This window comes from Amphiprion ocellaris, chromosome 10 (assembly GCF_022539595.1).
Source record: "Amphiprion ocellaris isolate individual 3 ecotype Okinawa chromosome 10, ASM2253959v1, whole genome shotgun sequence".
NCBI lineage: Eukaryota > Metazoa > Chordata > Actinopteri > Pomacentridae > Amphiprion > Amphiprion ocellaris.
The window spans coordinates 22464003-22481469 of NC_072775.1; the positions used below are offsets into that span (position 1 = coordinate 22464003).

At 36.5% G+C, this 17467-nt stretch overlaps 1 protein-coding gene across 2 annotated transcripts in view; it reads left to right on the forward strand.

Moving 5' to 3' along the window:
• The window catches only part of atp6v1h (ATPase H+ transporting V1 subunit H), a 29780-nt gene extending 13088 nt beyond the window's left edge, over positions 1-16692 (forward strand). For both annotated transcript variants that reach the window (XM_023286846.3, XM_055014702.1), the window contains 5 exons: positions 2889-3067; positions 3480-3605; positions 5544-5645; positions 7403-7516; positions 16293-16692. In XM_023286846.3, the coding sequence (XP_023142614.1) occupies positions 2889-3067; positions 3480-3605; positions 5544-5645; positions 7403-7516; positions 16293-16362 (591 nt within the window). In that variant the 3' untranslated portion in view covers positions 16363-16692. The remainder of the gene's footprint in view (positions 1-2888; positions 3068-3479; positions 3606-5543; positions 5646-7402; positions 7517-16292) is intronic.
• Positions 16693-17467: the final 775 nt, after the last annotated feature.

Consider the following 17467-nt stretch of genomic DNA (forward strand, 5'->3'; position numbering starts at 1 on the left):
ATGCATTTACATTAATAACTATTTTCTAATAGCATTTCTCTCTTGCATCATTTGTTAGTTATTGCATTTTACAAAAAAAAATGCCTAAAAAGTCTCAGTCATATTTCCATTCCATGACTTTCATGTTGACATAGGAGAGTCACAGTGCATTTAACACTGTACTGTATCACAACAACAGCAAACCTAAATGACAACTCTTCAACATCAGATGAGGCAGCCTATAAAACAACCAAATCCATAAATGATACATAAATGCAGTTTATAATTATGCTGTTCTTTCAGTGCCCTGCTGTGGTTGCTCAAAACATCTGCTGAATATTTAATGTCGTCCTTAGAGCTGCATTCTGGACTTGCTCTGTTGTTTTATGATTATGTTGGGTAATGAAATCTCCGTAGTATGCCTTGACAAAATTGAAATAATGGCAAAGCCCCCATTTATCTTTCATGCTAAGATGCTTTTTAACCACAGGAAGTTAGTGAGTCTGATGGGGCACCAATGCAAGTCTAGAACAATTATGAAATGCACTAAAAAAAATCTATGTGTTTACTTCCAACTCTTCAGAAGTCTTAGCCTTCAGAAGAGTATACAAATCATTACTTGGTCCCAAATATTTATACAAATGAACATTTCTCTGTGAACTAATTTTTTTTTTTACCAGTAAGAATCCTCTGCCATAAAATGCTAAATTTTTTCAGTGAACAATCTGCAATATGTTGCCACCCACAACACATTATATTGACTACTAGACAACATATTAATGTCAAGTCAACGAATCATGGCCTTGAGGACGTACAGATTTTTCAATGAAATGTTTCAGTGCTAGGCTGCCTTTGTCTAACCCAGCAACACCAGACAGCATCAGCCGACCTTGCTCAGAGGACAATGGTGTGATAAAAGCCATCAAAACATGAGCTAGCTGGTTTTCAAACCCAATTTTAGGGGAAGTATTGAGATTGTCTTGTGCCCCTCTTAGCCAGTTTTCAACAGTATTTTATTGCTGTCATTATGAACTGAGTCAGTATACAATGTCCATGATGGACTACTGTACCTTTCATTGTGTTTTTCTGAAAAAAATTTGTTTAGGACCAAATTTTTGGAAACATGCTGTCCTGTGTTAGGTTGGCTTTAATGAACAGCATGTGGTCATGTTCCTGGTTTTAATTTCCCTCAAATTCCCCCCATCTCTCATGCCAGCAGAGCTGTCACATCAATCGTTTGTGACTGCAGCCACAAAAGAATAGGCTCTGTTTATTAATTGGTCTGAGACGTCTGTAGTTCAGTTTGACTGCTATATTACAGCTAATTAAATGCAATAGCATGCAGCCAAGGAAACCTCTTGACGTTACGTGGGTTTTCCTGAGAGGCATTCAACTTACCTTACAGTGCTTGTGTTTGACATGGAGTAAGGAGAGTTAGAAAGCATTGTTTTTCACTAACAATGCTTTCGTTGAGACCCAAGGACTCCCATTGTTCTGTCACTGCAGATTTTGGGGACGTTGGGATTATTACATGTTGTAGAAATTCTCTTTTTACAAAATACTTAATATGGCAAAAAATCTGGCACCTAATTCTGCATGTTGCCGTTTTCCCAAATGTCCTAATTATGCAAATGATTCTGCTCACCACATGGGACTCGCAAAGTGACTTAAATTATCTAGACCATCTGGAAGTCCTTGAACATGTTCGCAAAGGCAGCACTGCTGTATTTGTGATGTGTTCGTCCTCACCTAACTCTGATACTGAAAGTTACATTTTTTCGTTATCAAATTTGCCAGTGTCCAGAAAGCATGCACAAACAAGCTCTATGACATTTTCCCTACCTATTTGCTCTCTTTGACATACTGTGAACACATTGCAGGTTGTCATCTTGGTAATAGTATTTGTCAGGCATTAGTAGTAGGTAAGCTCTCTAAGTTGGCTGTAAGGGTCCATTTGGGATATGGAATGTTTTCCTCAGTCTCAGCTGAACTGTTGAAACCACTTTTCTCTTGAGTCATAACAAATTTTGGCAACAGAACTTTATGTCCATTGTAACCTGACACTGTTCTTCTGGAACATTGTTCAGAGGTTTTGCTTCAAAAATAGATTCTGCAATACTTGAAAATTGCATTCTTGTTGCTGAGCAGCTCTTTCATCTCCTTCACACTCACAAATGGAATTGAATCCTGATTGAAGAAGTGTATACTGAAATGTGGTGTCTACCAAGGAAGCATTTTTTTAATTTCAACAACAACTTTAATCTCAGAAGTGGACAATACGCATTGATTTAAAAAAAAAAAAAAAATACAGACAAAAAAAATGTTGCGTGATACTAGATTTTTATCTTGTGTATTATGTTTGAAAGTACCTATGAACGGTCCTAAATAAAATAACCAGACAACAGTTTCTAGCAATACCTGACCTCATCACGTAAAATCATACACAAATTAAATAATGGCATAGAGCAGTGCTTATTGATTTGTGTTGCCTCAGTGGCCTAAAACATCAATGTCACCTCAACACAGTACAAGTAGCATAGTAGTGTTTATTATTTTGACCATTACTTTTTTCATTTATTAACCATTTAATCTACAAAATAGCAATGTTAAGTCAAAAACCCAACCCTAACAATATTTAATATATCCATAATATATACATTAATCCTCACTTTTGACAAGATTTGACATCAGCCATTTGTGCCCCAATCAGTTCTATCAATATCAAAATTGCTGATCAGTTTTCTGTTGCTTGAACGATATATCAGCACTGTACTTCAGTTACTCATCTATGAATTGATTCATTTGGTGTTCTTTTAAATTACAAACATTTAATTTCTCCATAAAATTACACAGGTATTAGTGAATGAATACACGGCATATTTTCCTAACACTGTTGTTCTTGTATACAGAATCTTCTTGAAAAGTCTGCAGAGAGGGAGACTCGCCAGGAGTACGCTTTGGCCATGATTCAGTGCAAGGTGCTGAAGCAGCTCGAGAACCTTGAGCAACAGAAATACGACGATGAGGACATCACTGAGGATATTAAGTTCCTACTTGAGAGGCTGGGAGAGAGTGTGCAGGATCTCAGGTACTCAGTGCACTATTTCATGTATAACAAGCATTCACTAGTTTACTAAACCATTCATTTTTGGTCATTCTGGGATGCTACACAGTACAGATAAGTGTGATGTAGGATGCGAGGATGGAATCATCTGTACTTCAAAATGAATGCCTCATATATTTAAGGATATTATTGTGCTTTACAGTAATGTGGTACATCTGTATGAACAGGCTGTGAATGTTGGTTCGATTTTGTGCATGGGTGGTCTCTGTTTGTTCTCTGTACTATAAATGTGTTCCACTGCGCCTCTCAAATCGCTGCTTTTCACATAAGATGTGTTAAGAGAAAGAGGCTTTTTTGCTGTGGAGAAAAATTACAGTTGTGACATTTTTTCTTTAATAACTTAATTGTGTTTTATCTGTATTTTAATGATTTACAGCTCATTTGATGAGTACAGCTCTGAACTGAAGTCAGGCCGCCTGGAATGGAGTCCTGTGCACAAGTCAGAAAAGTTCTGGCGTGAGAATGCTGTCCGCCTGAATGAGAAGAACTATGAGCTCCTCAAGTAAGAAAAAACATTTACTGTAGTGAAAGTGAATTTTCTGTGCGGCCCTTGAAAGCTTATTTTTGCCTTGACACTTCAGTAGGAGCAAAAGATCAATGCTGCTGAAAGTGCAGCTTGTCCATGTACAGAAGGACCCAAATATGTTTAATTGCAGACTATGATGTTGCCATTAGAGAAAATAAATTAAAAATCACTCATTCCGAAAGTTGAAAAATTAGGCTTTGGGAAGTTTGATAGTCTCCATTAATTGTCAATTGTACATTTTCATGGTGTTTCTTTCTAATGGAATGGCTGGTCAAACAGTTTTGGTTTTCTTTTTTGCAGATAGAAATATCTCAGCAAGACTATGTGAAAATGTTGATACCTTTCCAAAGGTCAAAATGGGTTAGTTGGATGTGGGTCAGTTGGATATTCTAACCTATAATAAATAACAAGAAATAGTTAAAGCATTGATAGATGTAATCATGCCATTATTGCTAATGCTTTACAGAGACTTTTGTTAAATAGCTGCAGAAGCTCTTGCATGTGTTTTTTTAACCTCATGGAAAAACCCACTAAGTACGGTTTACCGATCAAAACAGATCATTGGCGATTGTGTGGGTTTTAAATTACCTTAATGGTCTAATACTGTGTATATATCCAGGTTTTTTCAAGTATTTCACGAACACACTATGTAACTTATGAGTGTTTTTTTTTTAAATTAAATCTCCTGATACTTCTGCACCTTTATGCATATCTGAAATATGCTCCATTAAAGATTTCAATCGTCTTTTTTAAAGAGACCAGGATTTGTTTGTTCTGTCCAAAGCTTTGCAAAGTGAGCACACCACTATCTTTTTTGAGCTCGTTCAACAGCGGACAAACCACAAAAGACATGTGATGTTCTCATCCCTTTAGCTATGTTTTCAACAGCTAAACTTTGCTATTTCTGTGCTGCAGACTAGAGAGAATGTTTTTTTTCTGTTCTGCTTTCAGTCCTCTTGTAGCTTTTACCTGAATCTCTGTGAGTTTAGTTTCACTCCTGTGTTCTCATTTGTACGCTGAGATATCATCTTTTTCCCTGTTTGTTGACAACTTTCAGCTGTATCATGGTGAAACTGAGCCTTTCATGCTCTCACTATTTCACATGAAACACTGCTTTTATTGTGAATCCGAGCAAATGCAGTGTTTAATCGACAATTTAGTTGAGATTCATCAGTTGTAAAAAACATTTAAAATAAAAATGGATCTGATCAACCAGTTATGGATTAGACATCTGTATTATTTTTGTATGTTGAAGAGAAGAATAATGCAAAAGGGCTCCAGGCAATAGACTGTTTGAAATGTACAAATTTGCAGCTGTTTACCACTATGAGACACTCACCAGCATCATGTTTGATGAATTTTGTGTAGGTACTCCAGTCTAAGGACTTGGAGATTAAACAGCAATTTGTTTCTGTGTTCTTTGTTATTCCAGTCACACACAGGGCTGTGCCTACTGACATTCAGTATAAATCTTGAGCTGCCCATGTCATTGTCTCATCACTGTCCTCTCTCTGTAATCAGCTCCAGCATCATCTCAACCCTCTTTTTTTTATTAGTCTCTTTTCCCTAAATCTCACCTGCGGTTTGTCTCACTTTGAAGCTCAAGGTGCCACTTTTTAGACAATACCTTATGTCTTGTGTCCTTGAGAATTCAGATGTTATAGTTCGGGGTCACGTCAGTTTGAAACAAACATAAATCTTAGCTTACTTAGAGTATGGGCATTTGCACTTCCAAAACTATTTCAGCAAAAGTAATCTCAGCTAATGTATTTATTTTTCAAAGCTCAAAGTATTTGCCTAAAAGCATATGAAAAATATGTGATCCAGGTCAGCGAGAATAAGTCGTGATGAAATCTTCTGCAGACAGACCTCACTGTTTGAATAAATCTCCTTTTGTTTGCCTTTCCTCCACAGGATTTTGACAAGGCTGTTGGAAGTGTCTGATGATCCTCAGGTTATAGCTGTGGCAGCTCACGACATTGGAGAGTATGTACGACATTACCCACGTGGTAAACGGTAAGGCATCCTTCTTTCAAAACCAATTCACATCAAACCAAAGTGGTTTTAAAATGTCATTTTATAATGAAAGCAATCTTTAGATGAGCATTTCACACCATTTTCGAAATAATCTCTGTCCATACTACAATGCATGATAATGCGTGTTACATTATCATTTGCCTAGTAGGCATCCAGGTGTAAAAATGAACCAGGAGTTAAGTGCTTAGTTTAAAAAAAAAATATTGCAGAAGAAGAATAGTAATAGTGAAACGCAAGACCAGATATATACTTAATTTCTAAGAGCTGCCAGCAGAGGCAAGAAGGTCAGCATCAACTGTGTGGTCCTGGTCCCAGCCACCAGGTTAACAACATTACAATATAATATAATGAAGCTGGGTATCAAAAACTGCAGCACTGTAGCAAGAATTCACATATACCAGTGTTACAAAGGTGCACAGCCAGCATCTTAACTGTTTTTATTGTAACTTAGCACAACTCTAAAAGAACTTTGAGATAAGTTTAAAAGGTGATAGCTACATGTTCTAACTGTTGAATTCATTATCCAAATAGTCTGTTGTTTTTTTCAGTATTTGTTAGCTCATTCGACTCAGAAACATCTATAGCTGCAACCCTGGTCAGAAGAAATTTTGATAAACAGCATTGCACATTGCTAATACAAATACCCACCTCCATCTATGCATCTAAACTGGGACCACTTTCCTGGAATAAATATTACTGATTAATAGTAAGATGGCAGCTTGTATGTAACCATTGCTGTCCGTGAGTCTAAACAGAGAAATAAACCTGCTGTGAAGCTGATAGCCTCATATCCAAGCTCTGATTATTCATTAAAGATATAGTTAAGTTTACTCCATATAAACAGTGCAATATTGGTGGTATTTGAATGCTGGCTGTGTAGGTTCTACTTCAATAAGCACAACACTGAAGACAAAAATACACTTGAAGCACTTAAAACACTTATATATCCACATATACATGTGCATCTGAGAGCATGTATGGATTGATAGTACTGATTAAATGGAATGTTTTTTGCTCTGTGACACAGGTGTTTGACAAAAATGGTTCCATCAGAATTATTTGAAAGATGAATTTAATATCTAGAATCCCTCTCCTATTCAGTAAATCCAAACAGCATATTATTCATATATGGGCAGATGGTGTAAATTGAGTTTGTATACAGTCATCAGTAAATTGTGACAATTTACACCACTGGCTGTGTAAACATATATTTAGTAGTGTTCCAGTTCAGGTCATCTTTTCTTTTGTTTCACCTTTAGTTCTCTGAGCTTTTATCACTCTTATCTGTACCTCTTCATCAATATATTGTTTAGATTTCCCTCAAGATTGCTTTTTTATAAACTATGTGATTGGAAGATCAATAATGGCAGTTATTGCCATTTGTCATTATAATGACAATTTTGTCTCCCATATGAGTCTTATTACTTTATTGACGTTCCCCATTTCTAGAGGATCAGCTTTCCGAACTACAATATGTAACAATATCTACTTTTCTCTCCTCTGGTCAGACCATTTACGTTATTATTACAACTATTACGTATGTCTGTTTTCCTGTTTTTTCCCTGCATTATGTTCTTTCACAAGACCAGGGACCTTTCATAACGTACGTAGAAAGTTACAGAAGGGCTGGATTAGATTACCTGAAGGATCAGTTAATGGCCTAAAATGTGAAAATACCACCTGTTTTTGTTTGAAAAGGCTGTCTCCCTTTATGTCCTATAATCCTCCCATTTCAGGGTGATTGAACAGCTGGGTGGCAAACAGCTGGTGATGAATCATATGCACCATGAAGACCAGCTAGTCCGTTACAACGCCCTGCTGGCTGTGCAGAAGCTGATGGTCCACAACTGGTATGAACACATTTACAGCTTTGTTGGTGTTTTATTTTCCGCTGAACCAGGCAGTCTGACGTGGTCATAATGATCAGCTGCATTTGCATAGAAATGATCAAACCCCTTGGACAAATTCATACATTATTTTTTACATTTAGTTACATTCATTAGACGTTCATATAGGTTGAAAGAGGGCAGAGATATGTTGGAAAGCTAAGGTCAGTTGACATCTGTGCCAAGAGGAGTGCTAAATCATCATAGAGATGTCAGTCAGTGCCGCACAGTCCTGAAAAAGGTTTACATACAGTATATATGTTTTACGTATATATATATATATATATATATATATATATGTATATGTATATGTATATGTATATGTATATGTATATGTATATATATATATATATATATATATATATATATATATATATATATATATATATATATATATATATATATATATATATATATATATATATATGAAACAACCTTTGTGAGTGACCTTGGATCCTTCAGAATGTTTTCATCAGTCTTACAATAGGTCAGTAGGGGATCTATTAACATTTTGCCTTTATGGGGTTAAAAAATGTTGACAATCTAAGAATCAGCCACCACACAAGAAAAGGGAAGAAAACAGTTCTCATTTCACAGATTTTCCTGATCTTTAATTTATATCTTCAACAGAGTATATTTTGTCTTGGTCTATCTTTCGCTTCATTTCACGCTTACAAAATATGTTTATTTTTTTTATGTTTTCATATGCAAAATGGCAAAATAAAATAATTGCTTTCTGATTTAGATGGTGGTTGGCATCAGCTTTGACAAGATAATGATGTTGGGTTAATAGTCAGATGATAAGTACAACAACAAAACATGCCAGTAAAAGAATGCAAAAGATATGTTACCATTCAAAAGTATGGGGTCACTTAGAAATGTCCTTATTTTTGAAAGAAAAGCATGTTTTTATCAATGAAAATAACATTAAATTAATCAGAAGTGCAGTCTAGACACTGTTCATGTGGTAAATGACTATTCTAGCTGGAAACAGATGATTTTTAATGGAATATCTCCATAGAGGTACAGAGGAACATTTCGAGCAACCATCACTCCTGTGTTCTAATGCTACATTGTGTTAGCTAATGGTGTTGAAAGGCTATTTGATGGTTAGAAAACCCTTATGCAATTATGTTAGCACATGAATAAAAGTGAGTTTTCATGGAAAACATGAAATTGCCTGGGTGACCCCAAACTTTGGAACGGTAGTGGATGTGTGCAGTAATTTAATAAATATCTACATGTCTGTCGATCAAAAAGCACCGGCAGGTTTTTCTCCAACAGTCGTATGAACCAATTTGTATCTTGGTTACAGCTCTGCCCGAACATAAATTGACAGCAAATTTTTTAAATTCTCAATTTTCTGTCATCTACTCAAACCACTACCTTTTAATTTTTCTTCTTCCAAACACTCATCCACTGTTTTTGAGTGTCTTTTGTCTATGTAATTGCTTGGAAAAAACAACTAAACAAGTCACAAGAGGAAATGTGTTTGCTTTACTGCCACTATCTAAAACACACACTCAGTTCCCAAAGCAATTCTGGATGGAGGTGCTATGTTTGTGTTTATTGTGTATCACAAAGCAGTGTAGCTCTCCCATCTAGTTTTTGTTCCACGTAAACTATACGATCACTGTAGTGCGAAAGGAATTTATTTATTCATAGTTGCACAAAAGAGTTTCATATTTTTGGTAACCAAGAAGAAAGAAACCTTGATGTGCTTTATCAAGCCTTCGGGAGAAAGCAATGTATATATGTATTTTCCACTGCTCAGTGCTGTAACTCCCACTGGGAGAGAAATCTTTTTATCATCTCTAGCAGCATCTTACAGACAGAGAAAGAAAGACAGAGGACACATGTGGGGTCAGTTACATGACTTTGAATATCTGAGTTTGCTTAAAGCCCAGAGATATGTGTGATTTAGATATCTGAGATCTTTTTATTTCTCTTGTCATGTTTGAATTTCTATGATGAATAAAAATAAAACAATATAATGAGAAATAAGATTAAAATAGAATAAAAATGAAGTATTGAAATAAAGCATGTAGAGAGGGCTGCATACAAATATTTCACTGTAAAAAAAAAAAAAAAAAGAAGAAGCAGGATTAAACTTGCAAATCAAGTCTGGTTTGAAAACTGATGAAAATTTAGCATACACCCTCATGCCCAGCTAAAGGTCATGAGATTTGATATGAATATGGACTTTTCATTACTCACTGTTTTTTTACATGGTGTCATTTTAAAGCCTGCAGGACAAATCGCATTTGAAGACATTCATCAACTCTTGTATTTAAATTACCTTCCACCCCATATTGGATGTTATTTTCATATGCCAGCCCGAGATGACATGTTGTATTTCAGCTGTGCTATCACAGGATGACAGTGATTGTTTTGCTTCTGTAGGGAAAGTATATATGGGTTTGAAACAGACAGCAATGAAAATGGAGAATTGTTGTTTAGGTCAGTTTTCTGTGTTACGAGATGGCTGCTTTTCCACTTGTGTTTTTACTGAGGAACTGTTATGTGAGGGGGGATTATGTCTCAAGGTTGTTTCGTCATATTGAATTATCTGCTGCCTACACTTATTGGCTTTAGAAAGACAGAAATGCGTGAGTGCTTCTGTCGAATGACGATATTTCTGAGGTTTTTTCTTCAATGTTGAGGTCTCTTTCACCCACAAAGTGAAGAAAAATTCAAAGCTCCTTGCCTCAGCCACTGTCACCTTGAGTGGGCTGCCTTGTTTCCATGAGCGGATGCTCTTGTCTGTACTTATGAGGCCCCTGCTGTCATGACAACAGCATAGGTGAATGTTTGCATAAGGTTATCTTTGAGCTCTTTAATGTGCTTTTCTTAACATATTTCTGGATCTCTAAGAAGTTGTAAAAGAATAGGTTTCCCAATCAGCTCCATGCTCATGGTTGGTGGTTCAAACCAAACTGCTTGTGACAGTCTCTCTGTCCTTTGCTTGTACTGTAGTTGTCTCAGTGATTATACTGATATACAGGCCCCTCCACACAATAACATACATATTTCATGCAGTGACCTCACTTTTTGACCTGCAAAATATACAGATCTACAGTCAGGTCCATAAATATTTGAATGTTGACATTTTTTTAGCATTTGGGCTCTATACACCATCACAATGGAGTTGAAATGAAGCAATCAAGATGTGCTGTAAGTACAGACAAAATCATTCCTAAAGATCCTGACATCTTAACTTTCTATTTTTTAATGCTGTCACCAGATTTGCAACAAAGGCAATAATTTTAGCTTTACAGCCTGGGATAGATATTAATTTTGAAGAGATTTTTGACTCAGCAGCTGCTCAGCTGTTCCATGACCAGGTGTGTGTTATTCCCTCATTATTTCATTTACAAGGAGCAGATAAAAGGTCTAGAGTTCATGTCAGGTGTGGTATTTGCATTTGGAATCTGGTGAGGTCAACTCTTAATATGAAGTCCAAAGAGCTGTTATAAACAGTGAAGCAAGCCATCAATAGGCTAAAAAATCTAAACAAACCCATCAGAGAGATGGCAAAAACTTTGGCGTGGCTAAATCAACTGTTTGGTACATTCTTAAAAAGAAAGAACGCACTGCTGAGCTCAGCAACGCTAAAAGACCTGGAAGACCACAAAAAACAAGTGTGGTGGATGACAGAAGAATCCTGTCCATAGTGGGCCAGATCAAGAACACTCTCCAGGAGGTAAAAGTCAACAATTAAGGAAGACTTCACCAGAGTGAAAACAGAGGGATCACCACAAGGTGTAAACCTTTGGTGAGCCTCAAAAACAGGAAGGCCAGATTGGAGTTTGCCAAAAAAAACATCTAAAAGAGCCTGTGCAGCTCTGGAACAACATCCTATGAACAGATGAGTCAAAGATCAACTTCTAGCAGAATGATGGGAAGAGAAGAGTCTGGAGAAGGGAAGGAACTGCTCAAGATCCAAAGCAAACCAGTTCATCAGTGAAGCATGGTGATGGTAGTGGAATGGTGTGAGCATGTATGACTGCCAATGGAACTGTTTCTCTTCTATTTATTGATGATGTGACTGCTGACAAAAGCAGCAGGATGAACTCTGAAGTGGTTTGGAAATATTGTCTGTTCATATTCAGCCAGATGCTTCAGAACTCATTGGATGGTGCTTCATGGTGCAGGTGGAAAATGACCCAAAGTATACTGTGAAAGTAACCAAAGAGTTTTTAAGGCAACAAAGAGAAATGTTCTGCCATTACCAAATCTATCACCTGCCTTGAATACAATTGAGGATGCATTTCACTTGCTGAAGACAAAACTGAAAGGGAAAATGCCCTAAGAACAAGCAGGAAGTGAAGACAGCAGCAGTAGAGGCCTGACAGAGCATCACCAGGGACCAAACCCAGCATCAGGTTCCAGACTTCAGGCTGTCATTGACTGCAAAGGATTTGCAACCAAATATTAAAAGTGACAGTTTAATGATTATGTTGGTTTGTCCAATTACTTCTGGTCCCTTAAAAAGGTGGAGGGCACATCTAAAATTTGTAGTCAGTCCTACACTGTTCACCTGATTCTTTCAAAATAAAGCTGAAAGTCTGCACTTAAAGCACATCTTGCTTTAAGATGCCTTTAGATTTTATTTAAATACAGAAAATACTTTTGCTTCCTCTGGAATGTGCAGATCTGTAAAGCCCCAGCTCTTCATTCATCCCTTCAGCTGGAGCACACCAGCTTACCCACCACTCTATGTAAAACTACTCTACACTGCACAATTGCAAGTTGTCATATTGGAGTAATTCAGTCAGAAATGCTCAAACTGGAAACTGATTCATCAGAGGTGGTCTTTAACAAGCCAGAGGCATAGAGTAAAAGAACTGAAGGACTTGTAAAGTGACCTTGGTTAGACGTTGAAGGGATCGAATGCTCTTTAACTCATATAGTCCTCTTTTCAGTCAAGACTAGAAAATCCAATTGATTTTAAAGTACAATTTGTATAAACCAAAGATAGTAAAAATGCAAAGCTGTTCAGGTAATTGTAAAGGCATTAATATCTTAAATCATTCTCACCCTCAGTCTTCACATTGATTGAATAATGATGTTACTGCAAATGAAAACTGAAAGAAAACCATCATTGAATAAATGTCGCATTTCAGCACATTGAATTTGCTCCTTGGATATTTTCTTTGGCCATCAACAACATGTAAATCAAAGCTGGAGTCTGTGATTCTAGAGAAAAATCGTTAATATTTAGCAAGTTTAGCAACCCTCACTTCCACTACCCCCACATGTACTCTTCATCTAATTTTCTCCTGGTTGTGTTCATACGAGTTTCCGCACAGCTTTTTTTGTTTCAGAAAAAACAGCTAGTGGACCATAAAGACATATTCACTGAATCTGACCAATAAATATATATAATTAGAATTACACACTCGACTTTTAAACACAAAAAAGTATGTTGACTCTTTGTCATGAATTTATTCAGGCATATGGAAAATGGACCACACTGCAAACTTTGCTTTATTAATTTGTCTTGTTACATGGTTTAGTTCTTCATCAAGCCTCTGATTTAAATGCATCTAATGTCGTGCAGCATTTATCTTTCAAGAGTCATTTCACCGTGTAAGTATTACTTCATATAGCAGCTGCAGAGATGTACAGCAGAAAGTGCCTTTGCTGCAAAGCCCTTCATCAGTCATTGTTCCAGTTATTGTCGTGTGCCTTTGTGAACGTTCTGGCAGTACATTAAATTGACACATGTACAAGTGCTACTTACAGACTAACTAATGTTTATCACTGGTTTAAACACAAAAAACTGATGTTTAGGACAGAAATGCTGAGCAGTTGTGATGTGCTTCAGAATTTTCAGCTGAAATTTATTTTTTTAAATGAACTGAGTGCTATTCAGTGAAATTTCCCAGTATGAGTCTTGAGTTTTCCCACATGATTCCCACTGCATGTATCAGCTTGATTTGTCAGGAATATATTTCCTGTTCATCAAGGTGGGGTTGGCATTTAACAAAGACATGAACATTTAAGTGCTAGTGTGGAGCCATAAAATGTAGAAGAGAACATGGAAAAAAACTGAGTTCCTGTTACACAGAAAGCTTTGTTGCTTTTTTTTTTTGACTGTAGCATTCTGTGCTGTGTGAACTCACTGCTGTTATTCATATTAATAATGGAAAATGCCATGCTGTGAAAACAGAAGTAGGAAATGGTTTCATAAGAGCACCACTGCTCTGTATAGATGGATATATAGAAAGATGAGGGTCTGCGTATCCAACAAGGAGCTTTTGCTGGCCTTTTCCATTTTTAGGTTTCTGGGAGGCATTTTATTTTCCCGATGCCAATAAGGTGAGTGCCTTGATGGCATATCTGAAAATGTTACTGCCAAGAAGAAACCTGAAGAGGAACACTGACCTTTCAAAGTAATGTCGTTATGTTTCAGCACTGCATCATGTCTGGCTCAGAGTAACTGGCAGAAGCTTAAAATGAGAGACCCTGTCAGAACTTGGTTTTATAACACAAGATGACAAAGGTCCTTCTTCAACCCAGCCAGCAAGTGGCTTAAAACAGGAATATATTTAATCAGAGGAGTAGTTGGACAATATGAGACCCTTTTTAGTACCTCTGAAGCTCACTAGCCACAAATTGGATGTATTTTAATTCATTGCAAAAGTTCTCTTTGCCAACAAATAGACATGCACAGAGCTGAATCAGTGAAACAATGATTTGATTAGTCTTAATTAGCAAATTAATTGATAGATATTGTGGTGATCAGTTAATCTTTTCCGTCATTTAAAAAAAGAAAACTGTTACAAAATAGCAATCATTCACTGATTCTAGCCTCTTAACCCTCGTGTTGTCCTGCGGGTCAAAATTGACCCGTTTTAAAGTTTGAAAATGTGGAAAAATATATATATATTTTCACAGTGAAACTTCTGATGTCCATATTTTCAACATTTTTGGGAAATCTTTGAACGTTTTTTGGTAGACAAAAATAAATGTTAAAAATGTTTCTTAAGAACATTCGCAAAAAAATCAATTCGCCGGATTTTGGTTGATTTTTTAATGAATTTTCTTAAAGAAAATATTTGAAGTTCTACTGATATATATGTAATCAATTGAGGTATTTTTAGGATTTTTTTGAAAGATTTTTACTCATTTTTCGAAAAAAAAATTTAAAAATAAAACTTTTAAGGGAAACTTATAAGGAATTATTGGAATTTTCTTCCTGAAGGTTTTGCAAATTTTCAGAAATTTGGGGATTTTTTTTGCTGAATTTTCGGATTTTTTTAATGACAAGGAAACAATATTTTTTGGTGCCCGTAAATGAAGACAGCAGGAGGGTTAAATGAGAAGATTTTCATTGTAAACACCAGACAGGAGGCACGTTAAAGGAAAAAGCAATATAAAAGATCTTAGTGAGGTGTTTACAACCATGTACCACCATCTTCTTCCAAAACATATTCCCTCATTTGTTGCTTTGAGAATGATGGTGGGGAATGTTGCCAAACGTGTTGGTCCAAAATCTCCCATAGGTGTTCAATTAGCTTGAGATCTGATGACTGTGAAATCAGTCAGTTTCATCCAAGCATTCGGTGACCTTTCAGGCCCTGTGGACGAGACCACTGCCATCAGGATAGATGATGTTTCATTATACAATGAAAGTGATCGCTCAGGACAACTTTGCATTGATTTGCAGTGATCTTTTCATCTATTGTGTCAAATAGAGCCAAACCAAGTCAATAAAATGCCCCCTACAGCATAACGAAGGCACCAGATTCTCTCACTGTAGAGGTCAATATTCAGGTTTTTCCTCAAGTTTGTCACCCATGTATATATCTTTGACTCTTTGGGAAAAAGCAAGCAAGAGTAATTGAGCTCTCAAAGAATGTGACAGCCATCTTTTTCACTGTGTCCTACAATTGTATATATATATATTCTTTTAATTAAAATTAATAAAGACTTGCTTGTGATTCAGTGAAGATGGAATTAACTCCCAATTGCAGCCATAATGTGGCACAAAACAATATCAAGCTGTTTCCTTGTTAACATGCCCCAAAGCTCAGATTAGGACTGCAGAGTGTCGTATGTAACAAGACTAAGGAACCAATCATGTAAACTTGCAGGTTGGAGCTTTCTATATCTTTATTCTTCCTCAAACTAAGTTTCTGGTTAGAGCATGTGTGACTGAATTACTCCAGGAGTACAACTTGCAGTTGTGTGGTGTACAGTATATTTACAGTGTTTGAGCAGAGTCATGGGTGAGCTGGTGTGCTCGAGCTGCTGTGAGTGAGAGGCAGGAACTAGATCCGCACATCCTAGTAGAAACAATAGAGTTATATGTAAGTCAGTTTAAGCAGGAAGGGACTATTATGGGGGAAAATATATATATGAATATGTAACTTTAAAACAGAGATGTGTTTTAGAGGTTTATAGATTGACTGGAGAGAGGCTTTAACCATTCAGGTTTTGTACAAATTAAAGCTTAAAATATAGCCATTAATTCATAAGCTTTCAAGGTGGATTGGTTTTGTTCTCTTATGTAGGGGTTAGCTGTTAACTCCTGTTTCTAGCCTCTATGCTAAGCTTGGAAACGTGTTTGCTGGCTGTAGTTTCATGTAGAGAGATTTGAGCATATTTCCCAAAGTGACAAATCATTTCTTAAAAAAAAAAAAAAAAAAAAAAACATAATTTCCTTAATTTGACACAACTCCCCGTTGAGTTGGAGCAGTGAAGTCTAAAAGGTTGTGTTTTTCTTTCACAGGGAGTACCTGGGAAGACAGCTGCAGTCCACTGACCAGCAGCAGGCTCCAGCTGTGGCCGCTAGAAGCTGAACTCGTCCTGTGCATGTGCGTTAGTGTATTATCGTGTGGATGAGTGTGAACTGTGTGTACATTGGTCTTTTCCATTTTAATAATCACATCTTTACTTTGTGTAATGATTTGAAACATCAAACGGTGTGGTTTCCTCTTCCATCTGCACCACAAATGATCCTCGTTGTGACTTGATTTGACTGTCGTGCTTTGTGTCGTACCCTCCCAGCTAAGTGATGTGTGGTGATTAAAGTGGCACTTTATGTCTGTGATAATGTACAAAACTGCAACTATTTAAGTCCTACCTGTAAAACATTGTATGTATCCCAATAAAGATGCTTATCGATGGTGTTCCTGTGTTGCATAGATTTCATCAGTCAATGAGGCTACGAATGCTGCCTACCAAAGAGATTAACTGAGATGAACTTGATGATAAGATTATTGATTTTCTTATCAGAACATATTCGATTGGCTCCCGACTAGGGAAGGCAGCCCATGTCCAGACGGAGGTAATAAGATTTTCTTTTTTCAAGGGTTTGATGTTGACTTTGCACAGCTCTGTCTTCAGGAAGAAGTCAAATGTAGGAGGGAGTCAAACGTAGCTTGTGAAAAAACAAAGAAATTATTTATGTGTAATAATTTAGTTTTCCATTATATAAGGTGAAAACTGAGGTAATGCTTTTGCTTTTGTTATTTCTTATGGCTCAATTCTCCACCCAAAAGAGCATTCATACTGCTCTTAAGGACAATGATTTTCTTTCTAATTATAGACAGAAAATTAGACGGGGAATATTAGGCTCCGGATATTCTGACGGGGGAATATCCGGAGCCCAGAAACTGCTATTTTGGCCAGCCCTAAATATCCTATTAGACATAGAACTGCAGATATTAGTTGATGAATTAACAGGTGATTGCCAGTAAATTTACCACATTTTGCTTATGTATGTGGCAATATAATGCTTGACCCAACATTTTTCAGCCAGTCATAGGCAAAATGATTTCTTAATTGATCCTGAACAGGAGCCACTGAATAAGACTATTTGTCCATCCAGTAATTATTGCCAATTTTTACTGTAAAATACAATAAAGGAATTTAGTCAAATTAATTTTTCCTTAATAGTTTACT